At 40.4% G+C, this 18,719-nt stretch overlaps 1 protein-coding gene across 2 annotated transcripts in view; it reads left to right on the top strand.

The window, feature by feature from the left end:
• grin2aa (glutamate receptor, ionotropic, N-methyl D-aspartate 2A, a) overlaps positions 1–18,719 on the top strand; it is a 145,356-nt gene that overhangs the window by 8,283 nt on the left and 118,354 nt on the right. The window contains exon 2 of one of the 2 annotated variants that reach the window (XM_038696447.1): positions 1,495–1,998. In XM_038696447.1, coding sequence (XP_038552375.1) covers positions 1,498–1,998 — 501 coding nt within the window. In that variant the 5' untranslated portion in view covers positions 1,495–1,497. Of the gene's footprint in view, positions 1–1,488; positions 1,999–18,719 lie in introns of those variants that run through there. The other variant, XM_038696440.1, reaches the window with a different exon arrangement.

Genomic DNA, 18,719 nt, shown 5'->3' with positions numbered 1-18,719 from the left:
TTATCACTGTCTCATATAAACATGCTCAAACATCCATGTACACACGCACACTCTCAAAAACTCACAAACATTTGTTTCAACTGAGGAAACCCCCCCCTGGATCCCTCTGCCCCCTCCTGCAGTGGCATCCCAAGCTTTTTATAGCACTCCCTGGTTTAGTCTGTTCCTTTCAGCCATTATGTAATTTGTCTCTCACTTACCTCTGTGATACAAAATGATCTCTCTGTGTGTCTGGCCGCTTTGTATATAAGAATATACAAAAAGTATATGAGAATCAAATATATACAGGTGCAGAAATGCTCAAACCAGCATCAGCACCATAGGGCATGATGATTTCACTTAGTTTCTTGATGGCTGAGAAGACATTTGTATATGTCAGTTCTTATCATACAACTCCAACATTGTTGTGCTTGCAATATGTTGTCCTTCTTATTTGACATTCAAATAAATATTTCATTAAGGCTTATGGCATAGGCTACTACACCAGTTTATAGTTTAAAGATTTATTTACTGTCAGACCACTAATAAGTTCATGATGGTGGGGTTAATCCAGTGAGAACATAATCTTTGACTCATCTTTTTGATTTCTGTTAAGCTGAGAATGTTTTGTCCAAATTTGAAATATTAATTATGTATGAGCAAGACTTAGAGCCTACCACCATGCTAGCAGCTTTGTGAGGCTGTACTCGGGCACAGCGGAGCCTTGGACTAAATGCTAACATCAGCATGCTAACATGCTCATAACAACAATGCTAACATGCTGATGTGTAGCAGATATGTTTACCATGTTCAACATCTTAGTTAAGCGTGCTAGCATGCTAGCATTTGCTAAGTAGCACTCACCACATACTATGGCTGAGTCTGAAAGCAATGCCTGATAGTTTTGCTGGTACTTGGTCATAAATTAAAGACAAATACAATTTTTTTCTTGATGAAGGAGCTTGATGAAAAGTTAAGTGATCCCTAACGTAGCATTCACCTTATGGCCATCATGAATCTCTGCACAAAATGTCACGTAAATTAATCCAATATTAGAGATATTCGAAACATTTCAGTCTGGACCAAAGTGGTGGACAGACCAACAGACTGAAAGATCAACATTGGTGTAGAGTCATGGCGCTATGTATGTTTCCCCATATGATTCAACTCTATAATATGAAATGCAAATTGCAAATGTCTCCCTGCCTTATCCGAACAACACAGCTTGCTCCTGAATCATCTGATCCCAATAGTCGTGACCAGAAAGTATATACTTGTTAGTCATCTTCTCTTTCTCTCACTCTCTCTCTCACAACTTCCTCTCAAGGCCATCTCCCTCCCCACAAGGTTTATGTGTTTCAACCTAAATGTGTGGGCTAAAAGAGCGGTGCATTAACAATTTATCTCCCTTGTCTTTTTTCTCTCTGCCATCATCTTTTCACACTTCTCTTTCCCATCTCCTTCTCTCTTTTTGGTCTGTCTTCATCTGTTTTCCCTCATCCTCTCTCCATGCAGGGGATGAAGTGGTTTGGCAGTATGTCCCTCAGCAGCAAAAGGAGTAAGAGGAGGAGTAGAAGGAGCAGCAGCTGTAGCAGTGGCAGTGGTAATAATAGTGTGCTGCTATCCCTGGCTCTCCTGGTGGCGGTGACCCTGATTGTGGACCCTGTAGCGGCACAAAAGCAGCGAACTGGCGGCGCTTCAGAAAAAGTGCCAGTCCTGAACATTGCGGTGATCCTGGGACGCACACGCTACATCTCAGACCGGGACATCCGAGCGCTGTGGAGCAAGGAGGACCCCATCGACGTCAACGTGGTCACCCTGCTGGTCAACGAGACCGACCCGAAAAGCATCATCACCCACATGTGTGATTTGATGTCCGGGACTAAGATCCATGGCGTGGTGTTTGGGGATGGCACTGACCAAGAGGCCATAGCCCAGATTTTGGATTTTATGTCCTCGCAGACACTCATACCCATCCTGGGCATTCATGGAGGGTCGTCCATGATCATGGCTGATAAGGTATGGAGCAGTGTATGAGGATCATGAGTGGATGGGTTGTTGCTGGAAGAATGTTTGGCTACATGGATGTTGTTGATGATTGGATGAAGCTGTGCAAAGCATATGGAGATGGAGTAGACTGGATGTGTGAATGGCTGAAGTGAAGTGACGATTTAATGATTGCTTTGATTTTGAGTAATTTGCCAAAGGTTCTGGCTTTGCATCCTTGCTGAACTGAGCAGCAAAATCGAGCACACAATCACCTGTCAACTTTTGGTTGTTGGGGCTGCCGAGAGCCTCTAAAATGGGACTGACATCTTGTCATTCTAGCAGACTGGAGGGAAGACTTACCAGTTAGCTGCACCTTTCAAATATCAGTGTGGCTGTTGACTAGAGAAAGAAACACAGAACCAGGCTAGCATTAGTGTAAAGAAATAATGTGGGGGAAGTAATAGGGGGTAGGAGGATGAGGTAAGTATCAGCAGAGAAGCTTTGGAAGAAGGAGTGGAAGGAAAGAGTGTTTGAAAGGCAGGTGGAGAACAAATGGAAGGGAAGAAGAAAGGATGACTGAAGAGGAAAAGGGGAGGCTGTATGGAAGGAGTGGGTGTTAGTATTTTGGTTAACCACGACTGCGTGATGCAGTGAGCTGTAATCTTGGAAGGCTCCATTCATCATGCAGGATTCCCTCAGACAAGGTGCAAGAGTACAGATTGATTCTCACAATGGAAAAGGTAATGTCCCTCGCCTGGCAATCACTTTGAACTGTGAATAGGCACACGGGACTGTGTATTCATGAGGCAGTGTTTAGCTACCGGGATTCATCAGATTCACAATGGGGATATTCGTATCTGTGTTATTTGCCCAGAAGATCAAAGAAGGCTTATCATACAGTTTAGACTATCCTTACAAATGATACTAATAGCATTTTGAAACATCAGTGTGTCATTATCATTGTCAAATTATTGACAGATACAGTACCTTTAATTATTGTAAACAACTGAATCCATGAAGACATGAAGCTAGTATGTTTTATCCAATGGTATTGGATATTGGATATTTCTTTACTATTAAAATTACTACCACATGTTCGCAACAACCTACTGCCACAAGTGTGTGTTTGTCTTTTCTTTCAGTTCGCCTGCAGTGGATAAATTCCTTTTCTTTAAACCTTTCTTTTTCTTCAAGATCCACCAGTGCAAGAAAATCACAAATCTTTAGCTCCAGTCGTGCTGAAAGAATAGCATTCTTCCTCCTATTTCATGCCATAAAGAAATCTCTCTCTTTGGCGGTCCAGCAGATTTCACACGAAATCTGGCCCTGTGGCCCACAATAAAACATTACAGAGTACAAAGTTCGGTAGAGGCTGTAGAACCTCTCAGCGACTATCTTGTTTGTTTACAGTAAATATACAAATGTCTTAAAGTTACTGTGGTAATGGTTTATTGATCCTGTAATTCTACATGTGGCACCTTTTATAAGTGGAGGGGAAGTGAGTAGGCGTTAGGGGGGAGGGCAGAAGAGGAGGGAGGATGGGAGTGTTGAAATAGAGGGGGTGGAGGGGGGAAGCAGAGAAATGATGGGGTGAGGGATAATCCCTCATCTTGACCAGAGGCGAGGCTGAGCAGGGGGGAATTACAGAATGTCCTGATTGGCACCTGCCACACACCAGCTATTTCAGCAGCACACACACACACACACTCACACACACACTCACACACACTCACAGACAAACACACCACATGTCCCCTGTCAGTATGTGTCATTGAAACAGCAGCGATTCAGCTCCTTGACAGCGGGAGTGAGGAACAGATGAGGAGAAAATAATCCACTCTGAAGTGCTCAACCCACCACTTTGTCTTGCCTTTGTTTTCCTTTACCTCCCAACTTGAATGTCTATATGTGCTAACTTCAAGCCATTTAAATGTGTTTTGGAAATAATCACTAGCTAGGTTTCAATCCAAATGTAACGCAAATTTTAACCGAATTTTGAGAAGATCTGTGAAAGAAAATGCTAAATAATGCATGTTTCCATCCATTACTGCAATATAAATATTGTTTATCTTGATGAATTGGTTCATCAAGATAAACAGCTCGTGGTGCTATTCTAGTCGGGTGTCATTAAAACAATGAAGAGAGTACAGCAAGATGACGTAATTAAATGATAAAACGGTGAAAAACAATGTAGAAAACGTGAAGGTAATTTGGCATTTGTATTAGTTTTATGTATTTGAGGAAGGTTACAGTCTCCTCATCACCCCACTCTAATATGATGTCCACATTCCAAGGGTGTTCAGTTTTTAACAATATAAATCAGAAAGCAAAAACAAACACTCACCTTTGAGAAGGTAGATTCAGCAAATGTTTGACATATCTGTAAACAATTTAATATATTATCAGAATTGCTTTAGATCAATTATCTATCGATCAAACAATCAATTATCAACTAACAATTTAGCACTAGCACTATCGTCATACTTTTATCCCTATGCAGCTGAAGTACGTTTTTGGAAATAAACTTTAGTCAGTCAGTCTGCCTTGTCTCTCCCTCAACAACTTTACATGTTAGACTGCACAATTAGAGGTCCTGGCATCACTTATTTATTTATGAGTCAGCAGGATAATGGCTGTGGTAGTTTTAAGTGTGTGATAACCACCCCCCCACACATAAATACAACAGTTAAATCTGTTTAGTGAGAGCTGCAGAGTGTTTTCCTCTCAAACAGGGATTAGGATTCTTCTGGTGTCCTCTGCAGTATGCTCCCCTTGTAAACTTTACATAGTCTTTTACCCTTCTTTTACAGTTTATGTAACTCCTCACCCTCTGTAGGTTAAGGTTTTTACGGTACCCTCTGAAGTATAAGTAGCGAAGTCTGCCGCCTTGTTCCATGCAGATTTTTGCTAATCCTCATGTGAAATATGAGGAGAAGCTCGCCTCCAATGATTATGCCTTGTAAGACCCTCAGTGTGTTTGTCTTTTCACGATTACGCCTTCATACTTGCACTGTGTGCATAGACGTGTGTGAAATTTCCCTGCGTATATATGCTCTGATGCCTCAGTGTGCACTGAATATACTTTTACTCTGTGTGTGTGTGTGCGTGCGAGTTTCCTTTGGACCTCACTTAGAGGCTAAATCTCTAGGTGCTGATGACTTCCAGTCAAAGCCGTTTCCACATCATCCTCTCTAGAGAATACTATCTGAGAGCTTCCCCATTTAAAAAAAGACCCATTTTATGCCTCATTTCCTGTGTCTTTCCGTACTTTTCTGCTTTTCTTCTTTCTACTTGTGTTGTTCCTCCACCCCCTTTCTACCCTTCTCTAGTTCGTTCATTCTTGCTTGTTAATTAGATGAATGTTGCAGTAGCTCCCTCTCTTAGTCCCTTCCATACATCGCTGAGCCTTTGTTGAATAATAATGCATCACTTTCTATATTGCAAAGAATACATTATTGATTGAGGAAAGAATTGTCTTCGCTTGCTGCATACTCAACAATTCAGCTTGAAGGTGCCATCCTGGCAGCTCCTTCAAACTGGATGGGTAGAAAAAGGAAACAAACTCAGTTTGTATAATTTTGTTTTCATTGCTGATATCCCTTACCTTCACACTTTTATATTTGTATTATTTTATTTATTTTTGTCTTTTTTGTGTTTTTGTTGCTTTTGTTCTCTCCTTCCTCTCTTGCGCTTTTCTCATGCCCTTACCCGCCGTAATTGTGTGGGTGGTTGTCTGGCCTGGCTTGTTGATTGGCTTCATGTAATTCTCACACTAAATGGTGATTGACTTGCTCTGTAATCAATAATGGCAACTGGATCATGTTGGTCACGAACGCTGTTCGCTCCGTATTTAAGTCTGCGTTAGTGTCTTCCCTAACATAAAGTTGCCTATTGACATGTCCCGTCTGATGTGTCTGATATCTTCTGTAGCTGTTTTCTTTTCTCTTCATTTTCCTGTCATCATTTTTTTTAGCATGCCTCTACAGTTTGATCATGGTCTGTATGCACCAGGTGTGTTAACAGCAGCGAAGGGAGATGTCCTTCTCTGTTGTGCTTCTTGAAGAAAAAACACTATGCTTCTGAATAAAACAAAAAGTGTTCAAAGAGTCGGAAAATATTGTGATGCTCTTTAATGTTTCTCAGCAGTGTAACACTGCAGGGGTGTGTGTGTGTGTGTGTGTGTTCTGTACGGTGCCACATCAGACTTGCTTTTGCTCCTGTACAGTGATGTCACCTCAGCTGCCACACACACACACACACACACACACACACACACACACACACACACACAAAAATCATATCCCAAGACTCTCAGATTAGGTTTTGAACTATCAAAGAATTTGAAATTGTCACTTTGTTGTTTGTTATCCTTCAACAAAATCAAAGTGATTTTTCTGTAAAAGAGACATTGGTCTCTAATTGGGAATAAGTCACTTACGGTGTAACTGCACCCAGGGAAATAACATTGCCAACCAGTGGTGAGTCATAATAATAATTTATTTTATTCATAAAGCACTAGTGCAGTGTTACATCACAGCTGGGTGTGGTCACAACTTAGGTTTATACCTTTCAACCCACAGGGGTCAGTGATTTACCACCAAGCGAGATTCAGTGTGGAGTAACTCTAAATATTATTCTATATCTTCTCTCACTAGTTTGGCCTAATGCAACACAGACACCAGACAGAAGAGAGACAGCTGAAAGCATTTTTACTTCATCCAGACATTGTGTTCCCGTCAACTTAGGGCTGGACAATAAAACAATTACAATAATTATCACGATATAATTGTTTTCAATAACAACATAACAAATGTTGAATAAATATTCAGTAAATGTTTAACTTTATTTGCTTGAATCATACAAAAATTAGGACTTAATTTTTTTATTAAGATGTTTATTTTGTTGAGGAAAAAGGACTGAAAAAGCATTTACTTAATTTTACTCATGCATATTTGTTGGCAAAGATCATTACTGTTTTAAATGTTCTACCTCAGACTTGTGAAGGGATCCACTGTTTGGCATCAAGTGTTGACCATAATTAAGAGTTTAAACCACAATTAACAATCAGGTTTCTTCAACTTTCACTCAGCAGCAAAAATCAGCCTTTAAACTCTAAAGAAATAATGATGTGATATTTATCGTGATAATTATCGATATCATAAGATATGAAACATTTTATTGTTTTATTGACATTTTTGGCCACATCATCCAGCCCTATGTCCTGCGCCATTATGTTGAAGATTATGTGGGTCACGTAAATTACAGTGACTGAGACGCGTGAAGGATTACCTGTGTATCGGTATGCAATATATCTAAATTGAACATTATGAAGCAAACAGCGGCAGATCTATGCTAATGTACCTGCTGCCCCTGCATTGCATCACTATTGGCTAAACAAAATACCAGTGGGACACAGGATAGTAATATGGATTGCGCTAGCTAGTGAAGTAATGTGGCAAGTCCTATAACTGTAGTTTTTGCACTGGATATCATTAACAACTGCTAGGCGATAGTGGTGTTAGGGGACTCCAACCAGGACTACACCCACGCTTGGGAAGGTAGTGGTTGCAATGTGGAACTGTACAGCTGCTGAAAACTACAATTAGCTCCTTTAAGAGTTAAAGGGGCTAATCCCAACAATTATATTATATTATATTATAATATACAATTATATTATTATTGTTGGGTTAAGAGGGGTGACTTACAATTTACATTTGGAACTGACTGGACTGGAAAGTTTAAAGGGAAACCCGGTATCAGCCACTGTTGCTCAATGTTTCCATTTAACTAAACAGTGACGCACAAACACACATTTAGTAAACACGAGTTGCAAGTGTATTTATGTAATGTTATTGATAGTGAGATTTGTCGATAGATCCCAGGATAATGAACTGTGTTTTCTGATCACGCATATTGATAAACTCTAGTGCTCTAATACTCCTTGTATTTGTGCCTGTGTGTGTGTGTGTGTGTGTGTGTGTGTGTTTCATGGCGGCTGGTGGTTGGTAGCTTGTGGCTGAAAAAAGTTTTTATACTAACTAAACACACACCCGATGTAACTGCCAGCATCAATATAGCTAATGCAAACATGTGTGTGTGTTGTTGTGATCAAAGGACATTATTCATCCATCCCTGTTGTTGTCTCCCCTCAGGAGGTATAATTACATGCACACTCTCACTCACACACTCACACGCGCGCGCACAAACACACACAGGACTCTCATGTTTGTTGCTGCCTGCTCGTGTCAAACAGCAAATCAGAGCGGAAGGGAGGGCATGAGAGAGGGACTGAGAGAGTGGATAGAAATAACACTTTCTGGACATTTATGAGTTTGTCAAATTACTGTGTAGAGACGTTTGTTTTTGTTTGGCACACAAATGGACATGTGCCGCGATACTATTTGTGTGTACTTTATTAATATATTGCAAACAAAGGCAATTAGTATTTGCGTGTCTATAATTGGCTCTGTGTGTGTGTGTGTGTGTGTGTGTGTGTATGTGTGTGTGTGTGTGTGAGCCCAGACTGCGATAATGACATCACTGGGGTGTTGTCAGATATCCTATTACTTCAGTAAGGCTGTCCTCAGTGAGATTCCTCCGGTCACCCTTTACTTTTTAGTTTGTTTTGTATTCGTGCCGTGTTTAACTATTGTGTGTGTGTGTGTGTATGAAAGCGTGTGTATGTCACTGTAAATATGAAACACTTATCTGAGCATGTGCGCAGCTACTGTATGTTGGAGTGTGTGCATTATTCCAATAGCTAGATGCAGTTGTCTCGCAGATGAGGAATGGCCTCTCGCTTCTCAAAAAGAATCGATTTCAATGAATATGTGGGACTAGAGGAAATAGAGCTGTTAGCTCTTTCTGTGAGTACATTCCCCTCTTTCTTCATCTCCCTCTTCTTTCTGGCTTTCAATGATGGCATCTGTTCCAAAGTATCGAAAGTTTGTATTTGTGCTACATAGTTTGAGCTGTACTGGCCCTGTGAGCCCCTCCTCGTCCTTCTCCTTCTCACAATGTCCATCATTCCTTCCTCTCTCAGGAGCTCCTCAGCGTCAGCCTTAGGAACAGCAGTGGTGTTTACAGAAAATGCAGCAACATGCACGCTACCCCCCCCCCCAACCCCCCCCCCCCACACACACACAAAGTCAAGTATTACCCACGCTTACAGATGCTGGCAAGAGGAGTGCATTTTAACAGTGTCAGCTGTAGTCAGGTAGAGGAGTCAGGTCAGAAGCTGTAAAAGCCCTTTGCTGAAATAAAATCAACTGAATGGTAGCCCTGGCACGGTAAAACCAAAAGTTATGACCCATGCAATCCAAAGCATCTTTTCCACTCTTAAATTAATTGACAAAACATTTTGATGTTGTACTGGTGTAGGCATTTACTTTACTCTAAATCTCCTTACATACTTCATCTTCTCCATTTTATCCCTCTGCTGTTACTTAGTGCTCCTTTTTTTTTTTTTTACCGTTGTCTTCCCACTGAACAAATCACACTCTGTTTTGCAGAAGCTGCTCGTGCTGTGAGCGTTGCTCTAATAACGTCCGGCCAATGCTCAGCATGCTTATGATGGGCGGCGGCGTGCAGGAATTGATGAGGCCCCCGTCAGGAGCATTTGCATAAGTTCAACACTTTCAAGCTGCTACATTAAGATCTATTCAAACAATTTGTTTAATGCTAGAGCCATTATTATCGTACAAATTTTTGTGTGTACCAACTAGGACGTATTGTCACTCTGTGTTGTCGTTACAAGGATAAACAAACAACAGGCTAACATCAGACTAATCCTCCTGTCTGTTGGTCTTGTGTGCTTTTGTGGTTTTGTGTATGAGCGATTGTCAGACTAATGTGTAAGTGCATTTTTGGGTGGGTGTGTTTCTCCAGTCCCCCCCCCCTCCCCCTTGTTTCTTGTTGATTAACCTAAGTGTCTCAGCAGTAAATTGAATTTCTGATCTGCTTGACTCGACTCTTGTCAGCCACCGTAAGCCGACAGAAATACCCTACATAAATATAACATAAGCTTGGCGACCGAGAGACTGAAGAGGCACACAGAGAATAACATAGCTATCACAGCTTTGGAAGAGAAAATTTTGTCATCTCAGCTTAAGCCTGACTAATATACAGATAACACATGCATGCAGTTGCTGGCTGTGAAAGTCTTTTCATTCCTCATCTTTGTGTCACGAGGCAATTCAGCGTGGGTATTAATTTAAAAAGCTCCAGTTGCTGAAGTCTTCAAAGACACATTTCCTCATTTTCTGAATGTTGAAATTGTCTGATTAAATTGTCTACGCTCAGTTTTTAAGCTGCAGAACCTCAGTGGACCTTAATTCTTGGTGCATGCTGCAAACTGCTTCATTACGAGCGACAGCTACTTATTAAGTAGAAGCATCTTTCAAGAGGACTTGTCAATGTCAGTTATAGCAGAGGGAGAGAGACAGAGATTTGAGTGAGATGTGCATTTTTCAGACTGTTTTATATTATAACCACCTACTGTCACTCATGCTCCTGAGATACATGATAAACATCAGCTAACTTTGCCTCTAGGGATGTTGACCTGATGGCTTATTTATGCTGACATAAATGTGTATTTCTAACACTAAATGCATCACTCCATTGATTTCATCCTCCCTGACAATCAGAGGGGGGAGTCTAGATTGACAGCTTGGTTATGATGGACAGCTGAAAAAGGTTTTCTGGTTGTGTTAGGGGTTGTAAAGTTACAACATAGGCCTGCAGCTGCAGCCAACTTTTCCAAATGTATAACTCCATATGTGGGCTGATCCCCAACAAACGCTGTGGGTGGTGTGTAATGAAAACGCGGTAAAGAAGACAGAGACAATGGAATCAACCTGATTTTTTTAAAGATACATTTTAGGCATATAATACCTTTTTAGAAATAATATTCATCAGTGTGTGATTTAACATTGTTTCTATAGTTTGACCCAAATGTTATTCAAAGGTATATCCTGTCCACCCATGCTCATTTTGAAATTCTGCCTTTTCCATTTGAAAATTTGTTGGAATATCATTCATACTGTAAAAAAAACAACTTTGCTTCTTCAGCTCAAGTGAAAGTGCAACAAGCTTAGAATAGATGGCAGAGAGAACATCTCAAAATGGCCACCAGTGTAGCTCTATTTTGCAATCAAATATTACACACACACATACAGTGCAAAGTGCCTTAAAGTGATGCTAACTTTGTCAAAAGGGCTTTGTCAGTTCAAAGTTTGAAGAAAGAAATAATACTTTGTCTTTATCGACAGCTTTTATCTTAAACTCTTCCCCAATTGTCTTTTGCTTGTCAAATTTACATATTTGGTTAACAAATCATAAATATCAAAATGTATATATGTGTCCCATTGCAACTGTGAGTATTTTCAGTTTTTGCTGGCTATAGGCTGGTCTATTCACCTGCTGCATAAGCAAATTTTGTAGTTTTATGAGATTTCTTTTAACTTGAGAGCAATTTAAAAATGGCAGCCATGAAAATGAGGCCAGCTAGACTGCTCAGGGGTTTCGAGCCCTGACCCATGATTGGTCATGCTTAGTTATTAGGAATCTGTTATGAAGTTGTAAGGCTTTATTATGCTGAGTGGTGCAACATGCACAGACACAGGTACCATCGCTTTATACTATATGCTCTCACATGTCACTGAATGGCAATTTTTTCTGGTCAAGTAAAGTGTCTGTGATTACTGGTGCAGTCCGTTCTCCAGGCGTGTTTCTGCAGCGATTTTCTTAAAAGCCACACATTGTCTTCCCTTTGAGCTGCTTTGGGATTTTCAATAAAAATCCACCGTGCTGGGAGGTCAGACAACAGTCACTTGGTTTACGTGTGATCCAATTAGAGGAGCCGTGAAAAAAATGGACTCCCCACACCTCAAACTTCATCTTGGAAAAAGAGGCAGATGATGGACAAGACAGGAGGCATTTTTTTTTGTTAGATTTTTAGAGAAAATGCTTAAATAGTTCATTGTAAAACAGTACAAAAGTGACAAAGGCTCAGCTTTCATTTGGGGGCTATAATTGTTGGGATTTTTGGGACTTTTTAACATGGTGCAGGCTATCAAACCAGCTCTTCCTGTGTAGCTTTCTTATTCTATCCTCATCTCCCCCTTTCATCTTCATTTCTCATCTAATCTTGAAAGTCTATCTGTCCTCCCTTCCCTCTTTCTTCTCCCATCGCGGCCCTGTTAAGTGTTTGAAGATTGTAGTGAGAGATTTCTCCTCGTATCTATTGCAGCAATGTCGAAAGGAGTTGGCAACAGCTGCACCCTAGGTTCCCTCCTCTGGGTTTGTGCTCACGTGCACAAACCCATCCACACACACACCGCACTTAACAAAGCTATGTCCCATACCCTCCACTGCTTTAGGTTTCAGGAACAGACTGTTTCTCCTCTCTCTTCTTTAATGGCACTGCTTTTTCTTTCTTTTCCTCAATTTCTTTCCCTTTATACTCCATCTATTTCTGACTTAAGAGGACACACAAACACACACACTGTACACACACAAGTATACATACAGCACACAGTCATGCAGAAATGCTGTTTCCAGATTACTCCGCAGTGTCTGCAGTGAACGAGCACAATCACGTTAGTGTAGGGCTGGCTTGCTTCTCTCGCCTTCTCACTGCATCCTGTGCAGAGCTCCTCTAGCGTAACAACACAGTGCCATTAGAATGGACCATAGTCTCTCCCTTAGCGTTTAGTGTAGCCTAGACCAGCACTGCACCATGTTGGGGGCAGTGAGCTGTGCTAAAAGACAGGGAACGGAGAGATGCAGGCAGTGAGAGTGACATGAATTAAATATCCCTCAGACGAGCCTCTTCCTTGTTTCACTCATCTCTCCATTATGATGGAAAGTCCCGTGGAGCATGAAGTCAACCTTAATTGTTCTGAAGTAGCGGGCTAGATGGGCACAAGGATGGATGGATGGGTGGGAAAAAAAGGGATGACTTGTAAGACTGTCCCTGTGTGACAAGCAGCGAACAAGCTGTGAGCACCATGGGGGGCTCTCAGGAAAATGGCATTATTCATGTTTTATTGGCACACTCAGTTTATTTGTCTCTCTCTGCCTCTCCCCCTCACTTTCTCAGTTTACATAATGTACAGCCAGCACTTTGCTCTTAAAACGTCAACTTTAAAGAAAAAAAAAAGGATGCTGCATCACATCCATTAACATGAAAGACAACTTAAGAGGTCTTGTTGGGCCTGACAAGAAACTGGAGTGTCCTTGTGTCTGACTATATACTGAAAGCCACACGTGCTTCACATCAGCAAACAAACTCAACCCTCCAGAAGTGAAAGTAGCAGAATATTAATAGCCTCAGCTCATGCTTGTATCCATCTTATTGTGTGTTTTAAGTTGTCGCACCTAATGTTTTATGTGTTAAGGTAAGGTATGAAGCATGTAGTGGACATAGTTCGCAATAAGTCAGTGTGACAGCTACATGATTTGTAAGTATTCTGCAAGACACTGTTACATAGTATTTTATAATGTAGGCTTCAGTGGCTATGGATGTGACCCTCTACATTTTAGTCTTTCTCAGTTTAAATGCTGCTGTGAACGACTGTTTGGAGAGGACTATTTTTAGTTTTCAGGTCATTTTCAACTTGTCTCAGCACTCTCGGTTCTTTTAACTGCGGAGTCCTTAATATGTAGTCCTTAAAGTGTCATGTCACATCATGTAACTGACGTAGTGCAGTGAGCTTTTCGCTTTCAGATTGTAGTGTTGTGGACTTGACTTTAAAGATAGAGGGAAGGGAATGGGGACAATGAAAGAGTGACTCAACAGCTTTCTCCTTGAACAGAGAGAAAGAAAGAAAGACGGAATGAGCACAAATGAGAGAGTTATAGAATAAGAAGTACAGAGAAATACTGCAGAGGCAGAGGGGCTTTTAAAGAGATAGTCTTTAATTAAGTTGATAGTGTGTGTGGTTATTAGCGATAAGGTTTTTGCTGAGAAAAGTCAGTGCGCATCCTGCCCGCATACTGTGATTACTGTATTCAAACTCTGCTAATACCAGCACTGTGTGACCCTCACATCCGTCCTCATGGTACTCAAGGTAACAAGGCTGCAGCATTATTATTAAGATGTTAAGAAATAATAAAATTAATACATTGAACATGTTTAGTCTGTGCTTCTTCTTTTTCCTTATAAATTGTGTCATCAACAAACAACATTTATAACTTTCCAGAGTCAATCAACTTGCTCATCAGATTTTTGTGATAAATCGTAATATGTTGCTTTTCCAAGCAATTGATTTGGATATTAAACAATTACCAACATGCATTTTATTTATTTATTTATTTTATTTTAAAGTTTTAGATAAAGTATATTTTCAGTTTATGCCACTGAATGAATCTTTGAGATTTAGTCTTTTGCAGAGTTACTGTGGAGAAGCTAAGTGTGAAACGAAGAAAAAACTAGCAGAAGTATGTACGCAACTTGCAGAAACTTGAATTCTATAAACACTTCATGAACAAGCTCTAATAGAGCTTTTCACATATCATCACAATATTACAGCAAAGGTGTTAGCAATCAGCTGCCTATTTAAGCAGTCGCTTGGTCCTGGGCAATTTGCTGTGCAGTTGGTTCATTAGAGCTTTATAGCTGAATACATCTTGCCTGCTGTGGCTGGAAACAAGATTGATTAGAGTGATGAGACTTAACCAAAACAGTAAAGTTGTGGGCCAAAATAATGAACCATCCGTCGATCGTCAACCGCTTATCCTGCGTACAGGGTCGCGGGCGGCTGGAGCCAATCCCAGCTGACATCGGGGAAAGGTGGGGTAATAACAAACCAAAAGATAGCAAATTGCAGAGTCTAGCTATAATGTTCAGTGAGTTCTTTACTATGAGCAACTTTTCACATTAGAAGTAGTCATTTGAGTCATTGTTCATATAAATATATTGATTAGTGTGGATTTAAGATTTTCTAACAACAGAATTTATATAGTGCCCAATATGGCTATATGCGGACTTGTGAACCCAAAAAGTTAACATTATTGTACAGTACATTATTTTAGCACCTATTCCTGTACGTTCTAGTTTGGTGTTCCACTTCCCTTCAGCTTCAGCATCACCCTTCTTCCTCTTCTCTCTCTCTGTCCTTTTCCCTTACACTCCCCCTTTCTGTCCATATTATCCAGCCTTTGGTGCTTTTATAGTCTTTTTGGGAGGACAGGCGTACAGCAAGACATAGGGGAGGATTTAAAAATAGCTGAAGTACCAGAGAAGGGTGAATAGCAAGGGAGGGAAGATGGATAGAGGGGGATGGAGGGAGGGAGGGAGTGTTTCAGGGTCAACGTTGACAAATGGGTCTGCAGAGTTAGCTGGGGCTCCGGGGAGCACCAACAGTTAGGTCAGCGCTCCCCAAGGGGAACAGGGAAATGGGGTTTTTACCTGCCATAACACCTGAGAGAGAAAGAGAGAGAGAAAGAGAGGGGGTGAAACAAAGAGAGGGATAGAGAGAAAGAGAGAGTGAATCCATAGTATTTGTGATGAGAGTATGAGAGAGGTATTTTAGCTATAGCACTGTGATTTTCCCAAGTCTCCTGCGTGTCTGTAAGGGACAAAAGGGACAAAACATACACCCATTTTCCCAACTACATTCATATTTTACCACTGTGTAGTACACAGTCTTTGTCAGGTGGCAACATTTACTGCCATGCAGGAAGTAGTGAGACATTTACTAAATAAGGGTCAGGGTCTTTTTGTTGTTGCGTGGTGGATGGAGTTTGAGTCTTGTCTCATACCAGTAGTCAATTGTATTAATAATTAAAAAAGATCCTAGTCTTGCTCTAACCTGAGCTAAGATTTAATTTAGCTAACATAACCATACCTTAACCATTGTTTATTCTTCAAGTGGCGGAAAGACAGGCTTCAAGTCTAAAACATCTTCTGACAAAATTTGTCTGTTAAGAATACAAGAGCAAAATATATTTCCAAAATTATTGAGAATAGCTGCCATAACCCAATCATTGTATTCAGCACGATTAACTCTGTTACAAAACCCCCTCATAGACCTAGCTTAGACCCCTTACTTATTAACTACGAAGACTTAAAACATTTTTTTTTTACTTTTTTTAGTTTAAAATTACTATACTGAATATCTGCCCCTCTGAGAAGGATATCGCACAAGAGCCCACCAGATAAATCACTCCCCTTCCCCAACTTAATAAAATTATGTATGATGTCCACTACCAGCCCCCTTGATAATGTTCCAACTAAGTTGCTGAAAAAATAGTGTTTTATCCATCTGCGCAACTGGGTTGGAGTCTCTGGCACAGCTTGCTACTGGATTCACTCTCTATCATAGATAGGACTTTCTCTGTCACTGTTGACAAGTCATCCTCTACCCCCATGTATCTCTCATGCAATGTCCCTCAAGGCTCAGTCCTTGGCCCCCTCCTATTTTCCATCTAAATGCTAAATATAATCTTTATTGCTCAGTTATTTGTTGTAAAGCACTTTGACACAAACCTGTTATTTTTTTTAGCTCTATAAGCACTCTATGAAAAAATCATCAATCATCCTTAACAAAAACAAGTAGTTGTAATTGCCTAAGCTTAAGTCGATGTAACATCAGTGCCGAAGCTGCCATAAAGGAAATTAGTGGTTCTAGCAACCTAAGGGCACTTTACATTTAACACCCCTCACCCTTAGACATTTTACAAAACTTTGTGAATATAATGCAGAATCAATACTCAACATATCTGGGAAAAGTGTACAGCTAGTGGCATTTCTTTAAATTGGAGATGGTGTCCAACTCTTTCCAGACCTTAACACTTTTTTTACACAACTTCCCAACAAACCAACTCCTTGTCCTTATGATGAACTTCCTCCCAACATCGTCTCCAGGTAAACCACCACTTTGTGATAGCCTGGGTAAGCTGTCCTTGAGAGAAGTGATCCTTTATTCTCTTCACTGCAGTAAACCCACGCTCTGCCTGGCCGACCCTGGCTTTCTGTGCTGGAATACTGAAGCTCCTGAATGAATAGAGATTGAGGTTTGTTATTAGGGGGTTTGAATGAATGGAAATCACTGACTTTCAATAGCTCATTTAGAGGCTTGATGAGGAGTCATGACGAGGTGAGTTTTTGTGTGTGTTTAACATTTATGCGTTGGCTCAGGCATGTGGGTGCAGCATGATCAAGCTTTTTTGTATGTTGCGTGTGTGTGTGTGCTTGAGATGTTAGTTTAGTCCAACCTTGACAAGGAGGAGAGGGCATTGTTAGTGCAGACCCACTGAGAAATATGGCTTGACAGGTAGAGAGAGGCCACACTCTACCTGTAGCCATGCACACACACACACACACACACACACACACACACACACACAATGTTAAGCACAGTTAGCAACTGATGAAGACTAAAAGTTCTCTCATTTAACTGTGGTCTCCCCTGCAGTATACTAGCTTTAATTTATTACTGTCTGCAAACACATGCACACACTTACCAGACCAAGGCCAGCTGAAGCCAGTCATTTAGCATTCTGCTATTTTATGTGTGTGTCTGTGCTGAGCATTATCCTATAGCTACTTAGGGTCCAATACAGTAGTTCATTCACCTCTGTGTGTGTACTTTGCTATACCCACACTTCAACAGTAAGATTTGCCTCCAATAATCAATACACCTTTGCTAGTGTAGAAAACCAATGTAACTAAAGACGATTAATAAAGCATAGTGACACCTTTAATATTGCATGTGTAGCATTTTAAACTGTACTGCATTTTAACTTTGAGCACTGAAAGACGTGAGAAAGTGACACTCACAGTCTGAAATAAGTTTAATCATAAAAAGGTTTATAAATTCATATGTGTCTCCTCAAGCAAGATATCGCTTACCATTTATTACCAAAAATGACTCATGAGTCAGTGAGTGTTATCTGATATTCTACCTTTATGATTAGGATGTGGTTCAGTTCAGGCAACTAAATGTACTTGGGTAATGTAATGTAATGGGTATGGTTAGGGAAACCACTATCATGGTTAAGAAATGGTGGTACATCAGGAGGTGGCATGCAAACTGCGTCCTCCAGTGGCACCTGCTTTATGGACCATCCATACCTAAGGTGATTTGTGCTTTGCTACTGAAAAGTGAAAATACTTTAACTAGGTGCTTGTCAGGAAAATATAAAGATAAAGTGTTTGAGCAAATGACCAATGCTGTTTTTTTTTGGTAAGTCATGTGTGATTAGTCAGTTTGATATTTTGATAGCTGTAAGAAAACAACTGCCAAATTATCCAAATATTCTTTTATATTTTATTCTGTTTTTTTTCTCTTTCTCTTAGTGCTTAGTATGCATACTGTCTGTGTAGCTTTTTTTCAAGCTGAACTTGTCTTGTTTCCACTCTTGACTGTCATTTCTGTTTTCAGGAGCCATTTAAAGCCTGTGTTTTAAACAACAAACAAAGATAAGTTGTAGACCATCACACTGGACAAATTGGTCATTTATAGTCAAAATAATTGCATGTCTGACTTTACAGAATACAAACACATGTTTGAGACACCCATTCTAGCTGGAGACTTTAATTTAATTAGCAACTTTGTATCTGTCACCAACTGACAAATAATCAGAGTAGGCTCTGGCGCGTGATCACAGCAACAGAAATTGGTCTCTCTGTTACCTCTTTTTGTCATAATCAAGGAAATGTTGTGAATGAGAATTTAATGAAATAACAGTTAGTACAACATTTCTCCACCCACGATAATGGTTATGATAGATATCATTAGAATACA

The sequence above is a fragment of the Micropterus salmoides genome, unplaced genomic scaffold, assembly GCF_014851395.1.
Source record: "Micropterus salmoides isolate LMB-PRFRI ecotype aquatic unplaced genomic scaffold, ASM1485139v1 Ms_hic_scaffold_10, whole genome shotgun sequence".
In the NCBI taxonomy this organism is placed as follows: domain Eukaryota; kingdom Metazoa; phylum Chordata; class Actinopteri; order Centrarchiformes; family Centrarchidae; genus Micropterus; species Micropterus salmoides.
Note: the sequence above shows the minus strand (reverse complement) of the source record. Positions and strands in the feature narration are given on the sequence as shown.